The following is a 17,128-nucleotide window of genomic DNA, read 5'->3' as shown; positions in this document are numbered from 1 at the left end:
TTGCTGTGAATGACGTCATGGCACTCTAGCCCAGGCAACAGAGCAAGACTCTGTCTCAAACAAACAAACAAAAAAAAAAGAATTTCCATCTTTCCATCCTATCAGGACCAAAGTAAATAATGCAGAATGATTATTGGAAAATGCTCACTCTACCGCATCTACCTCCTTGTTCCTCCCTGCCCCAGGTCCAAGATCTGCCCCCAGGCAGAACAAGCCCAGTCTCTCTTGGATACACAGCCCTTTGGTTAGAAGATGGCTCTGGGAGTCTCCAGCACGTGGGATCAGCACATCATGGTTCTTCTCCGTTCTTGTCTCTGTTCCCTTTTATGTCCCACCACCACCTTCCACGCATGCACGTGTGCACACATGTGCCTGCCTCAGGCCCCTGGGATCCAGTTGATCTCCCAGTCACAGCACTCATTCTGCACTTGGGGCGATTACTAGCTTCCTCTTTAGGACACTAAAGGAAACTGAAGTTCTTACACTAACACTAAAGTCTGAGGTCAGCCTCCAATTCTCATTCACTTTTGGGGCCAGGGCAATTTATCAGGGAACATTTCTGCAGAAGGTGTGTGGGAACAAACACAGAGGCTTGTCTGTCCCTTAGTCCCTGTAGGACTAAGAGATGACTCAAGATCATCCAGACTGCAGCCACAGGGCTCCTCGTGAATACCTCTGTCACCGTCGTGGGCAAATGTCAAAACTCTCTAGACCTCCAAAACCTTCCGCATCATCGCATACGATCTGGAAAGCCTGAAGAAGCGGTGAGCTGCGGGCGGGGCGAGGAGGCAGGTCAGGATTCCAGGCCAGATGAGAGGGGCTGGCACGGAGGCACACGACCCACCCAGAACCGCACAGGCTGTCCAAGCTGGCAGGGATCTTCATTTTCCCAAAGGGCCCAGAGAGGGGCAGTGAGTTGTCTGAGGTCACACAGGGAGGGAGTCAGGAAAGAACCAGGCCTAGACACCAGAGGGCCCCTGTCCCTCTGGGACATACATATATTCCCTTTTCAAGGGAATGAGACGAGGAAGAGGTTGGGAGAGACTAGGGTGGCCCAGGGACGAGGGTCCTACCCACTCAGAGACTCTGAGTCCAGTCCCACCCCATCCACCACGGGAAGCTGAAGAAGCCAGAGCAGGCCTTCTTGCAGAAGCTTCCAGAAGGTGGGGAGCATCTGTACGTGGTGACACAGAGACTGTGGAGACGCTGAAGGTAGCCATGCTGGAAAAGGGGGGCAAGACCACAGGGGCCAGTGCCGTCCTGTCCTCAGTGCTGTGGGGCTCAAGGCTGGGAATCTCCAATCTGCCCCAAACACACCCCTGAACACTTGCCCGGCTCCTTCCCTCCCACAGCCCCTGACTCTCCCCTGCATCCCTGCCCATCCTTATGCCAGTTCTCTTAATAAGAGCACTTTTCTAAAGACTTTCCATCTATCATCTCACACGGATCCCATGAGGAAGGCTAAATTGCTATTGCAATCGCCATTTCATACTGTTTAGGAAACCACACCGCGGACAGTCCAGCGGCTAACCCAAGGCGAGTCTGTGAGCACCACCCAGGTTTTCAGACTCCCCGCTGGCATTTCCCCTAGCAGCCCCAGAGGTCTCCCACCCTCCGCCAGCCTCCCTGCTTTCATTCTCTGGCATCTCCTCCCCTCCTCTCCCTGTCCTGTTGACTGTTGACCACCGTTTCCACATGGGAGCACCATGACCTTTCGCCTCAAGCAGCTAGTCACTGGGGAGAAGCGCCGGGGTGGCAGATGGAATGTGAGGGAGAGGAGGGGACACGGCTGTCCCAGGGACAGTTCCCATACCTCGGGGCCAGGCGCTCAGAGCCCAGCTGAAATCTGGAAGTTTGGGGTCCTCCATTCCTGTTTGGGCTCTGCCCCCAAAACCAGCTGGCAATTCCACCCCCCTCCTGCGCCCCTCCCAACCCCTGTTTCACACCCCTCTGTGTGGCTCCCTAATGCCTGTGCCCTCCACCCACTCCTCCCGTCAGGGAGGCCACACCATTCATGTTGGGGGTGGGAAGGGAAGGAGATGTCAGCACCCCATTTCTGACCCTCACAGACTTCCCCCATTCAGCCATTCAAGGACAAGAAGCTGAAGATGTTCCCCTCAAAAGGTGAGGGTAGCAGAGGGGCTTTTCTCCCCTTCCACACCCCATAATGTGATGGGGGTTGGGGGAGGAAGGACAAAGCCTTAGAAGGTCAGAGGGACACAAAGACCCCCTTCCTAAGCAAAGGAAAGAAACCTGTCAAGTCAGGAACTGAAGCCCAGAGCCCCTTCTCAAGATCTTGGGGTGGTAGTGGGTGGGATGCAGAGGACATGTGCAGGATGTAGTGATGGCTGGGACCCGCACAGGTTTCTTGGGCCTTTTTGGTTTATCCTCCCCACCCCCAGCCTCCACCATGCTGTTCTAGGCAGGCAGAGGCTAAACCCAGGGCTGCACCGGATGCAGGAGAATGTCTCTTCTGTTGGGACTCTCTGTCCTCATGCTCTGTCTCTCCATCTGTCTATGGCAGCCACCTGTGGTGACAGAGTGTGCCCCTTTCCCCTCGACGGGATCCTAATGCCCATCAGAAACCATGTAAGGAGTTGAGTCCCCCCACACCCTACCCCAGACCCTGCCCTGATCATCTTTCCCTGGCCAGGAGAGTCTGAGGGAGGGAGCAGGTTGCCACACCTCAGAAAAGGACCTCAGTGCCTTGGAGTGGGGACTCCGCTGAGTGCAGTCCTATTGAGGCTAGTGGAGAGTGGTAGGGTCCCAGTCACCACTGTCCTGTACCCAAAGCTCAGCTCGGGCCTGAGACAGCCCCAGGGAGCACACGGGGTTTCGGGCGCTGCAGGCTGAGCTAGAGGACACACAGCTAGAGCTGTGTGCTGAAGGGCCTGACTCTGGCAGCGGGCCGCCTGCGGAGCGAGTGACTGGCGCGGCTGGGCAAGCAAGACACCGTGGACACCGTGAGGGCGGGGCAAGGCGGCCGGGGGCGGGGCCTGTGACGGAGTAGGCGGGGTTGCGGGCTGCTGGACTGGGGATGATGTCCGGGGGCGGAGCTGGGTGCAGACCTCAGGACTGGGCGGGGCTTAAGGCGGCTTGGGGCGGGGCTACAGATAGGTGGGGCCGGAGGTGGGAGGGATGGGACTTGACCCGCCTCCCTCTCCTGGAAGTTTGCCCACCTGTGGAGGCGTCTTCAGGCTGACGGAGAGGCTGGGCCCTTGCCCGAGGGAATGCCCACTCTCAGCAGGGAAACCTTCCCCTCCTTCAGGAAGTTCCGTCTCTAACTTCAGGAATATCTAGATAGCTCCTCACTTCCCATCTCCAGGTGGATGGGGCCCTGGATCTTAAGGAACCAGTGGTTCTGGGAAGGGGAACGGGAGCGGCGGCGGGAATAGAGTCTGCAGGAGATTTCTAGCAAACTCCACCCCAGGCTAGCTGGGAACATCCTCTCTACCTGCTGGGGCTCTGTGTAGTGAGGGGTCAGGAGAGAGGGTGAGGGCAGTCCCTGAAGGGCAGAGTCTACTAGGTTAGGCCCAGTGATACCAAGCAGAACCTACCACATGGGTTCCAGTGCAAAACGAAAATTCAGGGTTCCTTGTTTAAAAAACCAGACAAAGGGAGACCAGGGAAAGCAGAGCGCGACTTAGGGACAGGCTCGGGGGATCTGGTGAAAATAGAAGCTTTAGTTCCAAGCTTTCCTTAGCTTTGAAGGCTCCGTCTGGGACCCAGTCTCTCTTTCTCTCTCTTTTTAAAATCTTTCTTTCTTTCTTTATTATGTAGACTCCTCTCTGGTCAAAGGACCTAGTCTCTTTAACAAGGACCTGGGAGCTCTGTCGCATCAGGAGTGCCCGGCAATCACAGCTGAGGAGGAGAGCTCCTCTCCCATCAGCCACGAGGTGGACGGGAGCTCCAATACCTGGTCCTGCTGCATCAGCAGGGCCTCAGCAAGAGCTGGGATCCTAAGAGGATCAGCTGACAGAGGGGGCTTCCCTGGGTTTGTGCTGGGAGCTGGCAGTGGCCTCCTTGCCCAAACCAGCCTGATGGGTAGGGCGATGGATTGGCAGTGGAGGGCTGGGGGCAGCGAGGGCTGACTTTGTGAAGCTCGATGCTGAGTTTGACGCACTTCAAGCTGAACATCTCTATCTGCTTAGCCAGGAGCTTGGGGATGTCTTGGACTCCGAAGCTGATTTGGGAATTTAGGAAGAAACCTCAAAGCTTTTTAGGAGATAAGAAAAGAGTGTGAGAGTTTTACTTTGTTCAGAAAGGAGAATTTATGGAAGTATAGCTCACAATCTATGACTTGCACCCCAAAACTTCCAATCTACCATGTGAGATATAAAACCAATGCCCCTGGGGAGCGCTCTTCCTGCCCCTCCTCCAGGTGGTCATGCCCCCATCCCAGCCTGTCTTCACCCCTAACAATTCTGCCTCCTTTCATTCAAAGAAGGTCTGGGAATATGTTTGTGTGGGACTCATTTCCCCAAATGCTCCAGTCGTCCCACACCCTATGAGTGGGCTTCACATCCTACAAGTGTGTTCCTGACCCTTCTACTCGTCCTTGCAACTCCCAGACTGTTAGCTTTTTCCCTTTCTGGCCAGGGTCAGAGCCTTCCACCTGCCTGGACTCCCGTAGCCCACCCCTCACTCTTTCCCCTTCAGCCCCTTGCTGAGGGGAAAATCAACAGTAATAAAATGGAAAATGGGTAAGGAAATAACGCCCTATCCGAATGCCTGTGTCTGTCTGCAGTGCACTCTGTGGGTCAGAGAGAAAGGACGGTTGCCAGAGAGCAAGTGGCTGGGGCTTCCTCCCCTAAGTCAATTCCCTCTCCTGATCCCCGTCTCCTAGCAAGCCCCCGCCCACCCCCATCACAAGCTTGATCCTCAGATCAGGGATGATTATCACGCATCACTACCTTGGCTGACCACCAGAGGGAGGTGGAGAGCAAAGCCTGCCGCCTGCCTAGCACCAGGCGCTCCGCAGCCTCCCGCGTCAGCATTAAGGGGCTTTTAATTAACCTAAGGAGTCCTTACATGTTAGCCTAACTTAAATATCCTCCAGCGCAACTTAAATTCTGTCCCAGAGTCCCCTGAACATAAACCAGGACTCTGAGGAGGAGCCTCTGGACCCTAAGGCGGGGATTAAGGTGTGAGCCAGCCTGGTCTGGGTTTAAGACTTAAAGAAGAGATATTTGGGAGCATCCGTCATATTGAATGAGACTTTAGGGACAGAAGTGGAGTAGTGACTTTTTAGGGAGTTTTACAGAGTATGGTATGGTCTAATCTCCCCCTTCGCCCCCATCCCCTCAAGAAAACCTCCAGTAAAAATCGAATTTACTCTTCCTGGTGCTCCAGGATCCCTACTCTTCATGGTGTTCTGGGTGGCGTTTCTTTTTCGATGAGTGATGCTGAAAAGAGCCTCAAAGTGAGAGCAGCAAGGCTCGGGTGTATTCGGGTCGTGCACACGCAAACATAGCCTATAGCCCACCACTGTGCGAGCCTCCCTTGAAAATCCCTTAATCTGTCCGATAGACACGTGGCGTTGTGTGTAAATCCCCTTTAAGATTCCTTCTAGACAGAGACCTAAGATAAGAGCAAGACCTGAGTGACCTCTGCTGAGACATCTGAATCTCCACGATAAGTTTATTGGGCTTTTCCACTAATACTGCTGTGCCTCTGCCAACACAAATGTGCGTGTGTGTGTGTGTGTGTGTGTGTGTGTGTGTATGTGTGTGTGTGTGTGTGTGTGTGTGCTGTTCCACGAGGAGCAGAGACACTGAACGCTAAACAGCAGAAAACCATTTGGTCTAGCTCCATCTCTGCCTACTCAGACATATGCTTCTAGCGGTACCAGAGATATGTCCACGCAGCTCAGACAAACGGAGTGAGGCAGTGATATGCAGGCTGACAGGCACAAAGAGGGAGGACGGCACTTCCGCTGCTCTGCTCTCTGCTGGAACTTGTGGACACACAGGATTTCTTATCCTCGCATCATACCCGCAGACCCCATCATGAATCCAAGATGCTTTCTGATGACGATGATGAGATGACAGAACAGAGATGTGTTCCCTCATCACACACACGTGCACGCATACGTGCACTCACACACGCACATACATCAGCTCCCACTGCCTCTCTCTGCAACCCTGGGAAGGTGCCCGCCTTCCTGTCCTCTCCACCCACGGCCAAACTTCAGTCACCTCTCTTTCAGCCCTGGCTCCCTCCACCCACGCTGGCACCTGCTTGGCAGCTCCCCATCCACCCCCTCAGCCCTCAGGAGACCAGGGCACACATGGAACAGGTTGATGCTGTTCTCCCGGAAGTGGAGCGGGAGGGGGGTGGGGTCACTGGGGCAGGCGGGGTCCCTGGAAGCCTTCATCCCTGCCTCCATAGAGGCATAAAGCAGCCGGTACTGGCAAGGGACAGTCATTCTCTCAACCTACAGACCAAGCGAGCCCTGGGCCTTCACCCCAGATCCCACTGCTGGACAGGACCCAGCCCTCTCCCTGGTAAGAACTTGATGACAACAGAGGAGGCTGGGGGGTGTTCGGGGGATAGAGGGAGGTGGGTGGAACCAGAAGGGTATGGGGCTCCGCTAGAGTCCAGCGGGGTAGATATCTGATAGGCCTTGGGGAGGGAAGGGGGAGGTGGCCCTGTGAGCGCCTCTCTGGAGAGGAGGAGACTGCAGTCGCCTGAGCCCTTCCCAGGTGCACCCCGCTGGCCCTGGAGGTTGTCCTGCCCCATCCTGGCCCTCCAAGGAATAAGGGGTGAAAAAATCACATTGGAGCTGGCAGAAGGGCCCCAGCCCCATCTGTGCCTGTTCCTCCTACTTTCCTGCCACTGTGAGGTACCCACAGTGGAGGTGAGGCTCTTCCATGCCAGCTGGTGTGTCCTCTTCCACCCACGGGGATAATCTGGGTGTGCCAGTTGGCCGCCAGACCAGAGAACCTGGACTTGAACTTCAAAGACAGGGACCTACGGTGGTGAACTTCAGGCTCTCATGGGCCCCACATTCTCCAGTGCCCTGTCAGCCCAGCCAGCGTATGTCTCCCAGGGCCACATTCATTCCTTCCTTCCATACACATTTGCCAAGTTCCAGCTCTGTGCCAGGTGCGGTGCCTGGTGCTGATGCTGCAGAGGTGATTAAGACCCATTTCCTGCCCTCTGGGAAGTCACCGCCAAGGAGGCGAGAGAGTCACGTGAACAGAGCATAACGACATGAAGTGCAGGTGTTTCAAAAGCGGATGCACAAAGTGCTTTGGGGACACAGGTGGAGTCACCAGCTGCCTGAAGGAGTGAGGGAAGAGATCACGAGGAGGTGACCTGAACTGAGTGTTAAAGGACAGACAGGGAAGCACAGGGTGCAGGGAAGTGTCCCCCATCTGAAGGAAGGACAACCGGGCCAGGTGACCAGCTCTGCCTCCCAGACCCTCGGCACCCATGGTGGTTGCTTCCCTTCCCTGGTGTCCCCAGGTCCTGGCTGTCGCTATTCTCTGGTGTGAGCAGAAGCTTTACTTCCACTGCTGATGAAACGCCCCAGCCGGGCTCCGTGTCTGTGGATAAAATGAGTGTGGAGTGAGAAAAGAGCCCTTGACAAAGACAGGGGAGGGCTGGCGTCTCTGGCCAGCTGTGTGACTTCCGGCAGCTGTTTCAGCTCTCGAGAGAGAGGTTGTTCATCATAAAATGAAGACACCTTTGGTCCTTTCCAAAGAACTCTGACACCGGGGGATCCGGGCACCTTTGAGAGCTGTCCCTGCCCCAGAGCCAGTGAGCCCTCCCTGCGGAGGGGCCTCACCAGGTCCTGGTCTCCTCGGCAGCCACCTTGATTCTCTCCCATCTTCCCACCCCCCACAGAGACGATGACCATGTTTGAAAATGTCACCCGGGCCCTGGCCAGGCAACTAAACCCTCGAGGGGACCTGACACCGCTTGACAGCCTCATTGACTTTAAGCGCTTCCATCCCTTCTGCCTGGTGCTGAGGAAGAGGAAGAGCACGCTGTTCTGGGGGGCCCGCTATGTCCGCACCGACTACACCCTCCTGGATGTGCTGGAGCCCGGCAGCTCCCCTTCAGGTCAGCCCCGGGCATGGGGCTGGGTACTGAGGGATGCTGAGGAATGGGGGCCCACAAGGAGGACCCCAAAGCCCCCTCTGCCCAGACGTGGGTGGGTGTCATCTAGGCCAAAGCTCTCTTTAGGAGCTGAGGAGGCTGGGGGGAAGCAATGCCCCTCAGCCCAGCTCCTTCCGCCTTCTCCCTCCCGCAGATCCAACAGACACTGGGAGCTTTGGCTTTAAGAACATGCTGGATGCCCGAGTGGAGGGCGAGGTGGATGTGCCAAAGACGGTGAAGGTGACAGGGACTGCGGGGCTGTCCCGGAACAGCACCCTGGAGGTCCAGACACTCAGTGTGGCTCCCAAGGCCCTGGAGACCTTGCAGGGGGAGAGGTGAGAGGGGACAGGGCCCAGAGGTGACCGGGAGGGGGCAGGGCAGTGCATGGACAGGGTGCTTTGGGCCCTGGGTTGAAAGGTGGGGCCTTCACACTGGCTTTCACCTTCACTACAGGGGGGCTCTTGAAAAGGACCCTTCTGGCCTATGGGTGCATCCAGGCCCTGCCCTAACCACTCCTCCCGGTCCTCCCACGGCCTCCAGGACCACCTCCAACTACCACACATGCTCGGGGAGGAGGACGTTCACATCAGCTTGCTGTGTGACTTTGGAAATGTCACTTCATCTTTTCTGCAAAAGATGGGGTTGGATGATAATCTCTGAGGTTCCTTCCAACTCTAAGACTGGGAAAGGGGAGGGGTGGGTCTCTGTGCCCTGCTGAGGCCTGAACACAATGTCCTGCACCCATAAGTGAAGCCTCCCCCCGGCCCCGTCTACACACCAGGCACGCCCTTGGGAACGCTGCCTCACGGCACAAAGGGTGTGGCAGGTGCCACGTTGATGCTGGGCACCGCGGATGTTTGGCTTGATGGGAAACTGACTGTTAAGTAGTTAAGTAGTAGTTGAAAGAAGGAGGTGAGGACTGGGGAGGCAGGAAGGAAGGGCTAGGACTTGGGAATCACCCAGTAAGCATTTATAGAGCTCTATTTAAGTAGCAAAGCACCCTACTACGTGCTGGGTTGCACCTAGTACATCTTTGCCCAAGAACTTTGGGATCCAGGAGTGTGAAAAAAACAAACGAAACCTGCAACTGTAATTATAATCCAAGGCAAGAAGTGGTAAGAGCCACAGGAATGGTTCTGTTAAGTCTTGTGGCGGGTCAGATGGACTTCTGACTGGGGAATTAAGCAAAGACCTCACAGAGGAGTCAGCTTATGATCTAGACCTTGAAAGATGAGCAGAAATTGGACATGCAGGGCTGGGAGACAGATATCACCAAGGCACACAGGTGAGAAATCTCAAAACAAGTTAGGACCATGAACAGCCAGTTTGATGGGAGCAGAAGAGGTGGGGATGGAAGGAGCGGGAGATGTAGGGTAGGCCCAGGTCACGGATGTGCCGGGTGCCAGGTCAGGGAGATTGAACCATTCTGTAGGCACCAGGGAGACCCTGACAAGGCTCTGCTGTGTCTCATGACTCATCTGGCCAGATGGAGGAAGTGTCTGATAGAGGAAGGGGGCCAGGGCTGTGAAGCAGGCAGACCAGGCAAGACACTGTCCCACCTTCGTCAGTGAGGCAAGCTGAGGACCCGAGCTGGGGAGCAGCAGTCGGGATGAAGGGGTCGGAGGCAAGGCCTATTGCAAACAGCAATCGAATGGACTGGGCATGGTGGCTGATCTCAGGATGAGGGTGGGGATTTTGTCAAGGACAACACTGAGATTTGACCCAGGTCGTGGTATTCATTACAGGACATTAAAGGTGACATTACAGGTGACAAACAGGAAGACAGAGGTCAGAGGTAGATTTGCAAAGACATTGTGTGTTCCCATGAGTGTGTGGCTCTGCTGATACATGGGCTGAGGATGTCTGCCAGGTTGTTGGAAATAAGACGCTGGGGCTCAGGAGAAAACCCAAGGTGAAGACACACAGGTGGTGGCGACAATGTAAGATGAAGCTGTGGGAATCAGGGTGCTGCTGGGGGGAGTTCGGAGAACAGAGGAGTGAGAACAGAAGCTTAGAGAACATAAAATTTTAGGGAACTAAAAAACTGGAAAATGAGGTGACGACAGAATGGATAAGATTTAGCATCAGGAAGATGGGATAGAACCAGGGTGGTACAGTGAGATCGGAAGCAAGAGAAGCCAGCATCACATAGAGGGTTTGGACAACAGGGTGGAGCATTGCAGAGTTAGGGAAAGTCATTGAGTTTGGCGGGTCAGAAGTCATTGTGATTTCAGCTGAGGAGTGCTAAGAGAAGGCAAATTATAGAGAATTTAGGAGTGAGCAGTGAGGAAGTAGACAGTGTGCGTGGGCATATCTTTTGAGATCTTTGCCAGCTAAGTGCAGGCAAGAAAGAGGGTGGTAATTTGAGAGAGTAGCAAGATCAAAGAAAGTGAATTTTCTAAGCTCTTTACATATCAGGAAAAAAAGAAGTGAGTTTGTTAGGATCAGGGACATGTTTACATACAGGAGCAAGTGGAGAGGAGGAACCGGTGTTAATGGTGCAAGAGATGGAGAAAAAAGATCCCAGAAGAGATGGATAGGGAGGAGAATCTTCCCCTGGACTGAAGGAAAAGGGGCGAAGGACACACTCGTGAGCCCTGTTCCAGACAGGAGCGTCGCCAGAGCATTTCCCAGTTTATCTCCCAGCAGCCCTGGAGGTGGGCGCCATCGTCCTCATTTTACAGATGGGGCGACTAAGACTCAGGGAAGCTGCCTTGCCAGTGAGCGGAAAGTCTTGGTGTCAACCTCAGTCTTACCCCAGAGTCCTCAGGCCTTCCCTGCCACCACAGCGTCCAGTTCCTGGGAACGACAGAAGAAAGGAGCAGGGTATGGCCCAGGCAGGGGAAGCTCTGAACGGTTCCCTCATGTCCTCCTGCCTCAGGAAGCTGGTGGCAGATCACCCATTCCTGAAGGAGATGCGAGATCGGGGAGAGAACCTGTACGTCGTGATGGAGGTGGTGGAGACGGTGCAGGAGGTCACCCTGGAGAGAGCCGGCAAGGCAGAGGGCTGCTTCTCCCTGCCCTTCTTTGCCCCCCTGGGGCTACAGGTTTGACTCAAACACACACGCGCACACACACTCTCTCACATGCATGTTTACATTCAGCCCCTTGTCAGAGATTTTGTTGGTTCTGCACCATCGGTGCCCACACAGGACACTGAAAGGACACACTCCTTCCCCCTGCTGGCCAGACACAATCCCCCACTCTGGTTAGCAGCGCCCAGGATAGGCAGATCCCTGTGCCAGATGCCACAGGAAATTTGGGGGAAATGGAAACTCACACTCATGGGTTTTCCACCATGGTGCTCCCAACCTGAAAAGGAGGCATCCTTGCTCCTAGAAAGTGCTCAGGCTCATGGAGGAGACACATAGCTTAAAGCCCAGAGAACACAGGTTTGGAAGATTCAATGGGAATAAGTAATGGTCTACAAATCTATAGCTATTGAGTAGCAATATTCAAGGGATGATTTGGAATTGGGAGCCAAGAGTGGGGGCTAGTCATGGAAGGCTTCCTGAACAAAGTGAGTATGGGACAGATGGCACAGAGGAGGAAGGAGCCAGGGCCTGGTGGAAGCGCTAAGGGGGGACAGGGCGACGCACAGGCAGGTGATGGAGCAGGTCTGCCCAGTTCCCTGCTCGTGTCTGAACCAGGAAGAGAGATACAGATCGTTGGAGGGATGACTGGGGACACCACTGAAGTTCCCAACTTCTTACCTGCACAAATGCTCTCTGCCCTGACCCTGCACCTGCCCCACCCCACTCGCAATGTCTCGCACTTAAGATCTCCGCAGATTCACAAATCCTCATTGTCTGATCCTAGGGGTCTGTCGACCACAAGGAGGCTGTGACCATCCCCAAGGGCTGCGTCCTGGCATTTCGAGTGAGACAGCTGATGGTCAAAGGCAAAGATGAGTGGGGTAAGCAGAGATGAGAATTACCCACAGGAATTCAAGGCACCCTGGTCCCCTCTTGTGGCAATGTCAGAGAATAAGCGAAGGAGTGTATTGTATGGTGGTCCAACTGCGGGGGACAGAGCTACCGGGGCTGCTCTGGGGAGAGGGGAGAAGGGGCTCCTGGGTTCTGAGCATCTCCTGGGTGCCGGGCACTGTGGTGGTTGATGGGAGGGGGTACAAAATGAACAAGCACAGCCTCTGCTTTCATTTGTCTGTGGCAAAAGGAATAAACAGACACAGACATCAGTTCTAGAATGCAAGGCAGAAAATAATGTTAACATAGGAGAAAATTTACACAGGAAGAAAAGATTGCTTCCAGCAATGGAGGCTGAGCAGGGAATTAGAGGGGGCATTTGGGGGCAGGGTCCTAGCCCTTCACAGATCCCTTGGGCTTGAGACTGGGAAGGCAACATGAAGCAGCCGTTAAGCAACCTTCCGCTCTCCCTCTCTGGCCCCTCACAGATATTCCGCACATCTGCAATGACAACATGCAAACCTTCCCTCCCGGGGGTAAGTGAAATTGCTTCCAGACTGCTCCCATCTTCTGTCTGACCCTGACATTATCTGCTAAAATCCTAAACCCTCCACTCATACTATAATCCCCTAAGGAGCCCCTGCTTTTGTTTCCCAAGTCCCTAAGAATGTCCCTCCTCAACTTTAGGAAAGACAGATAGAGACATATAAATACTGCCCAAGAAAGACAGAGAAACAGAAAGACAGAGACCAGAAGGTACAGTCGGAAGCAGAAATGAGACTTGGAGACAGTGTCTGTTCCCAAATCGCGGGGGCGGATGAGCTGACATAATCTCCATGTGTTTGTATAATGATCGCTGATAAAGCTGCCTTGACAACTGCTTTAGATAAAGAGGCAAAAATGGGTTTTATGCTGACAGATGTGCATTGTTTCTGTCTTCAGAAAAGCCAGGAGAGGAGAAGTTCATCCGTAAGTGTTTCCTTTCATTCACTGCAACTTTCTTGACTCAGAATTTTAAAATTCCAATCTTTTTCTTCCCTTTTCTGTGGGACTGACAGGGAAGATGGCAGAGCAGGTCTCAGCTGACAATTGTCCCTGAAACAGGGCAGAAATTCCAATAGGTTGGGAAAAAGCAGTGGAGGGGGAAAGTCTCTGGACAAGATGCCCAGGTGGTCTGATGGCTCAACCTTTGTCCCCAAGGACCTCAGTAGCTGTAACCTGCTACACACACATCTGCAACTCTGCCACCCAGCAACCAGGGCTGGAGCCACTGAGTCACAGTGATGTCAGGAGCAAGAGTATCCTTAAGATAGCTGGGAGCTCCCAGGAGACAGACAGGACATATATCCTCATCCTCCTGGGTGTCTCATCCCCTGGGTATGGCTGCCCTCCTGAAAGATTACATTCTTACCTGTTTCTGTTTCTTTGTTATTTTCTCAGTTATCCAGGCATCTGACGTTGGTAAGGAATTTTGTGAGTTTCTCCCAAGACTTTGGCATGCAAGTGGCAGGAGGTAGAGAGAGGGGAAGGGAAGGGCTGAGTCCCGGGTCCCAGGGATTGGAGCCACTTCCCAGGAGCCACCCTCTCCAAAGTAGGCCGGATGTGTTCTTAGGATGCCAGGCCCCCAGAGGGCCAAGCTAAGGGTCAAGCTCTCCCTGGTCCACCCACGTCCCTGGATATAGATGCACTGCTCTCTGGAACAGCCCCATCCTGGCCCTCATTCAGTCACCAGAGTCATTCTTCTTTGTCAGACTAACTCATGAGAAGGAGAAATAGACCTTCCTTCTCAACTCTTAGCTAACATCTTAGTGAATGGGAAGTCAAATGTGTACTGATATAGGATGAGGCCTGGGGTCTCAGGGGAGGTTAACTGTTGGGTTAGATGATACTACAGGTCCTGGCCATCTCCTTGTCCCAACCCTCAGGTAGGGGCTGGTGGATATCTTCATAACCTCGTTCCTTGGTGAAGCAGAAAGGGGCCAGGCTCCAGCTGGGGACAGGGTGCGTGGACCTGAGGAGGGCGGAGAGTGAATGAGCCCTGCAGGGAGGATGCTTACTGGACGGGGAGGGTGCCTGATGGAGGGTCGTGTGCCACATTCACTGCCCCCATAGGGGATGTACATGAAGGCTTCAAGACTCTAAAAGAAGAGGTTCAGAGAGAGACCCAAGAAGTGGACAGGCTGAGCCGGGTGGGGCAAAGCTCCCTGCTCAGCTCCCTCAGCAAACTCCTAGGGAAGAAAAAGGAGCTACAAGACCTTGAGCTCGAGGTGAGGCCCTGGTGGAAGGCTGGGAGATGTGGGGGAAGACAGGTTTTGGGGAGGGGAATATTGTAGCTGGTGGGGGCATCTGACAGTGGCTCAAGGTGGCCAGTGGCCAGCGGAGTCAGTAGTGGACACCTTCCCCAAGGCTGGCCAAGTGCCCCCAGGCTGCCAGGCCACTGCTGCTCCCTCTGTCCCCTGGAAAAGGGCAAACAGTGCAGATTCCTCCAAGGCACATGGTCCCTCTGATGGACAGAGGGCAGGCGGCAGGCCAGAAGGGCCCTCTGCTGGAAGGGGCTGGAACTTTCCCTTTCCAGTCCAATACTTTTCAGGACTTGATACCTCGAAAAAGAAATGAGGAAATAGGAGAGAGTTAACATGCGACAAGGGATTGTTATGTGCCAGGCACCATGTTGGGCCCTTTACTCATGTTATCTTCAACAGTCGCCTGTCTTTCCCCACAGCTTGAAGGAGCTCTAGACAAGGGACGTGAGGTGACACTGGAGGCACTCCCAAAAGATGTCCTGCTATCAAAGGAGGCAATGGGTGCCATCCTCTATTTCCTTGGAGCACTAACAGGTAAGTGGGGAATAAGGTCTTCATTTATAGACCTTTCCAGTGATAGGAATGACTGACTTGAATGAGTTCCCAAATGAATGAATAAATGGATGAGTGAATGACAGACAAAATACACCATAGTTAAGTAGTTTATATTTACATTTTTAAAAATTGGTTTCATTCCTAAGAATTCACTTGGTCACCTTGAATGGTCTGAGAAAACAGCCTAGTCTTGCTAATAGAGATTCAGAAATAGCCCTAGTTTTATCAGCCGCATATTTAAAACTTCTTCATAAGGCTGGACACGGTGGCTCACTCCTGTAATCCCAGCACTTTGGGAGGCCAAGGCAGGAGGATTGCTTGAGGCCAGGAGTTTGAGGTTACGGTGAGCTATGTTTGCACCCCTGCACTTCAGCCTTGGTGACAGAGTGAGACTCTGTCTCTAAAAAAAAAGTAAAAAAAAAAAAACCAAACCAAAAAACTTTTGCACATAGCTAAGTTCATCCTGTCTATATTGATACCTGTTAGCTTTAATTTCAGGGGATAACATCTTCTGATCTGTCCCCTAAATTCTCTTCTTCCCTTTGTATGAAACATTCCACCTCTTGGAAAAACTCTCTGTTCCTTCAGATGTAAACTGAAAGTATACAACTCCATGACCGAAGTAGACCCCTCGGCTACAGCTCTCTTAACACCTGTATTGTAATTACACATTACTTTGTCTTCGCAAGACTGCAAGTTCCTTGAGTGAAGGGAGTACAGTTTTTACCTAACACTCAGCAAAACTGCCTGGCATAAAGCAGACATTCAACTGAATGAATAAATGAATGCTGAAATTCTGGAAGCGCACTCTTTGGAATCTGTAGTCCACTCGGCACCAGCAACACTCATCTCTATTTCTGTTTTTTTTTTCTTTCTCCAGAGCTAAGTGAAGCCCAACAGAAACTGCTGGTAAAATCCATGGATAAGAAGATCCTACCTGTGCAGCTAAAGCTGGTGAGAAAAAAAAAAGGCAGATGCTGGGAGAGTTTAGGAGTAGTTACAGCCAACGGGAAGATGCAGATGTCGCTTAATGATACAACAGTTCTAGAGGGCCCTGTCTTTTCCCAGAAGCTCATGCAAGAGGTAGAAGGCTGAATTTCTGGGATCTGGGTTTATCAGTCTGATCTTGGGAGACAAGACAGAAAATTCTGGCTTTGCTTATTCCTAGCCAAATAATGTGAGCAAAATTTTTAATGTGTCTGTCTCAATTTATTCCTCTGTAAAATGGGGCTAAAAAAATGTGCTGTTCACTATATAAAGCTATCAAAAGACCCAGATGGAGTTGTAATGTAAGGTAAAGTAAGGAGTTACAATCAGAGGAGTGTAGCCTTAGTGTGATTTTTATGAGTTAGGAGACAGGAAGAGAGTTTTCCAGTTCTTTCTTTTCATGCTGCTTTGGTTCCTTCTAGGTGGAGAGCACAATGGAACAGAATTTCCTCCAGGATAAAGAGAGTGTTTTCCCTCTGCGACCAGAGCTACTCTCCTCCCTTGGGGAAGAGGAACTGACCCTCACGGAGGCCCTAGTGGGACTGAGTGGCCTGGAAGTGCAGAGATCCGGCCCCCAATACACATGGGACCCAGACACCCTCCCTCGCCTCTGTGCCCTTTACGCTAGCCTCTCCCTCTTTCAGCTGCTGACCAAGGCTTCCTAACTTGCCTTTTCCACCTGCTTCATGCTTCCCAAATATCTTCCCAACCTCATCGTGGTGTGTCCTTAACATCCAAGGGCATTTCAGAGCCATCAGGCTGACGATGACTGAAATCCTAGCTGGTCACCAACGATAACCAATTTCCACCTACCCAACCATGTATCTCTGCCTGTCCTCCAGCCCTGCAACCCACTAAGCCCATCTGCTGAGGCTTAAATCCTCTAGAAGTAGAAGCACTCAAACTTTTAAACCTATGAGCCATTTCAGCAAAACTGGAAAAATAAATTAATTAACTTCCTATCCTAATCTCTCCTACTCGTAGTTCCAAAAAGCAAGCTTCACTGGAATTAATGAAAAATATTATGTCAATCTTAAGACGAGGTGTCTTTTGATATTTTTCTTTAAAGAATTTATCATGAGGAAATTCTTAATTTGTGTCAGAAAAAGAAATTACCATCATGATACTACATATAGACCATATGTACATGAACACTACCCTATTCTGTCCTCAGGCGAGCTGGAGAATGCTCAGAGAACGGTCCAAGTGCAGAATGTGGGATCTAGATTCTAAAGTGAGAAGATCATCAAA

The 17,128-nt window shown here is 52.7% G+C and overlaps 1 protein-coding gene across 1 annotated transcript; it reads left to right on the top strand.

Moving 5' to 3' along the window:
- The first annotated feature begins 6,400 nt into the window (after positions 1-6,400).
- GSDMA (gasdermin A) lies at positions 6,401-16,670 on the top strand. Its single transcript, XM_012660928.1, has 12 exons — positions 6,401-6,506; positions 7,852-8,070; positions 8,261-8,441; positions 10,988-11,153; positions 11,926-12,022; positions 12,521-12,568; positions 12,975-13,001; positions 13,473-13,493; positions 14,145-14,299; positions 14,755-14,869; positions 15,771-15,844; positions 16,300-16,670. Exons 2-12 carry the CDS (start codon positions 7,857-7,859, stop codon positions 16,540-16,542), a joined length of 1,341 nt encoding a protein of 446 aa, XP_012516382.1. The 5' UTR covers positions 6,401-6,506; positions 7,852-7,856; the 3' UTR covers positions 16,543-16,670.
- Positions 16,671-17,128: the final 458 nt, after the last annotated feature.

Source organism: Propithecus coquereli, unplaced genomic scaffold (genome assembly GCF_000956105.1).
Source record: "Propithecus coquereli isolate 6110/MARCELLA unplaced genomic scaffold, Pcoq_1.0 Scaffold119, whole genome shotgun sequence".
NCBI classification, from domain to species: domain Eukaryota; kingdom Metazoa; phylum Chordata; class Mammalia; order Primates; family Indriidae; genus Propithecus; species Propithecus coquereli.
Note: the sequence above shows the minus strand (reverse complement) of the source record. Positions and strands in the feature narration are given on the sequence as shown.

Bases quoted from the DNA above. Each gene is read 5' to 3' on its own strand.
- GSDMA (XM_012660928.1), top strand. From the start codon at position 7,857: ATGACCATGTTTGAAAATGTCACCCGGGCCCTGGCCAGGCAACTAAAC. The intron at 14,870-15,770 runs GTAAGTGGGGAA...TTCTTTCTCCAG, and splicing joins TTTCCTTGGAGCACTAACAG to AGCTAAGTGAAGCCCAACAG. The intron at 15,845-16,299 runs GTGAGAAAAAAA...GGTTCCTTCTAG, and splicing joins TACCTGTGCAGCTAAAGCTG to GTGGAGAGCACAATGGAACA.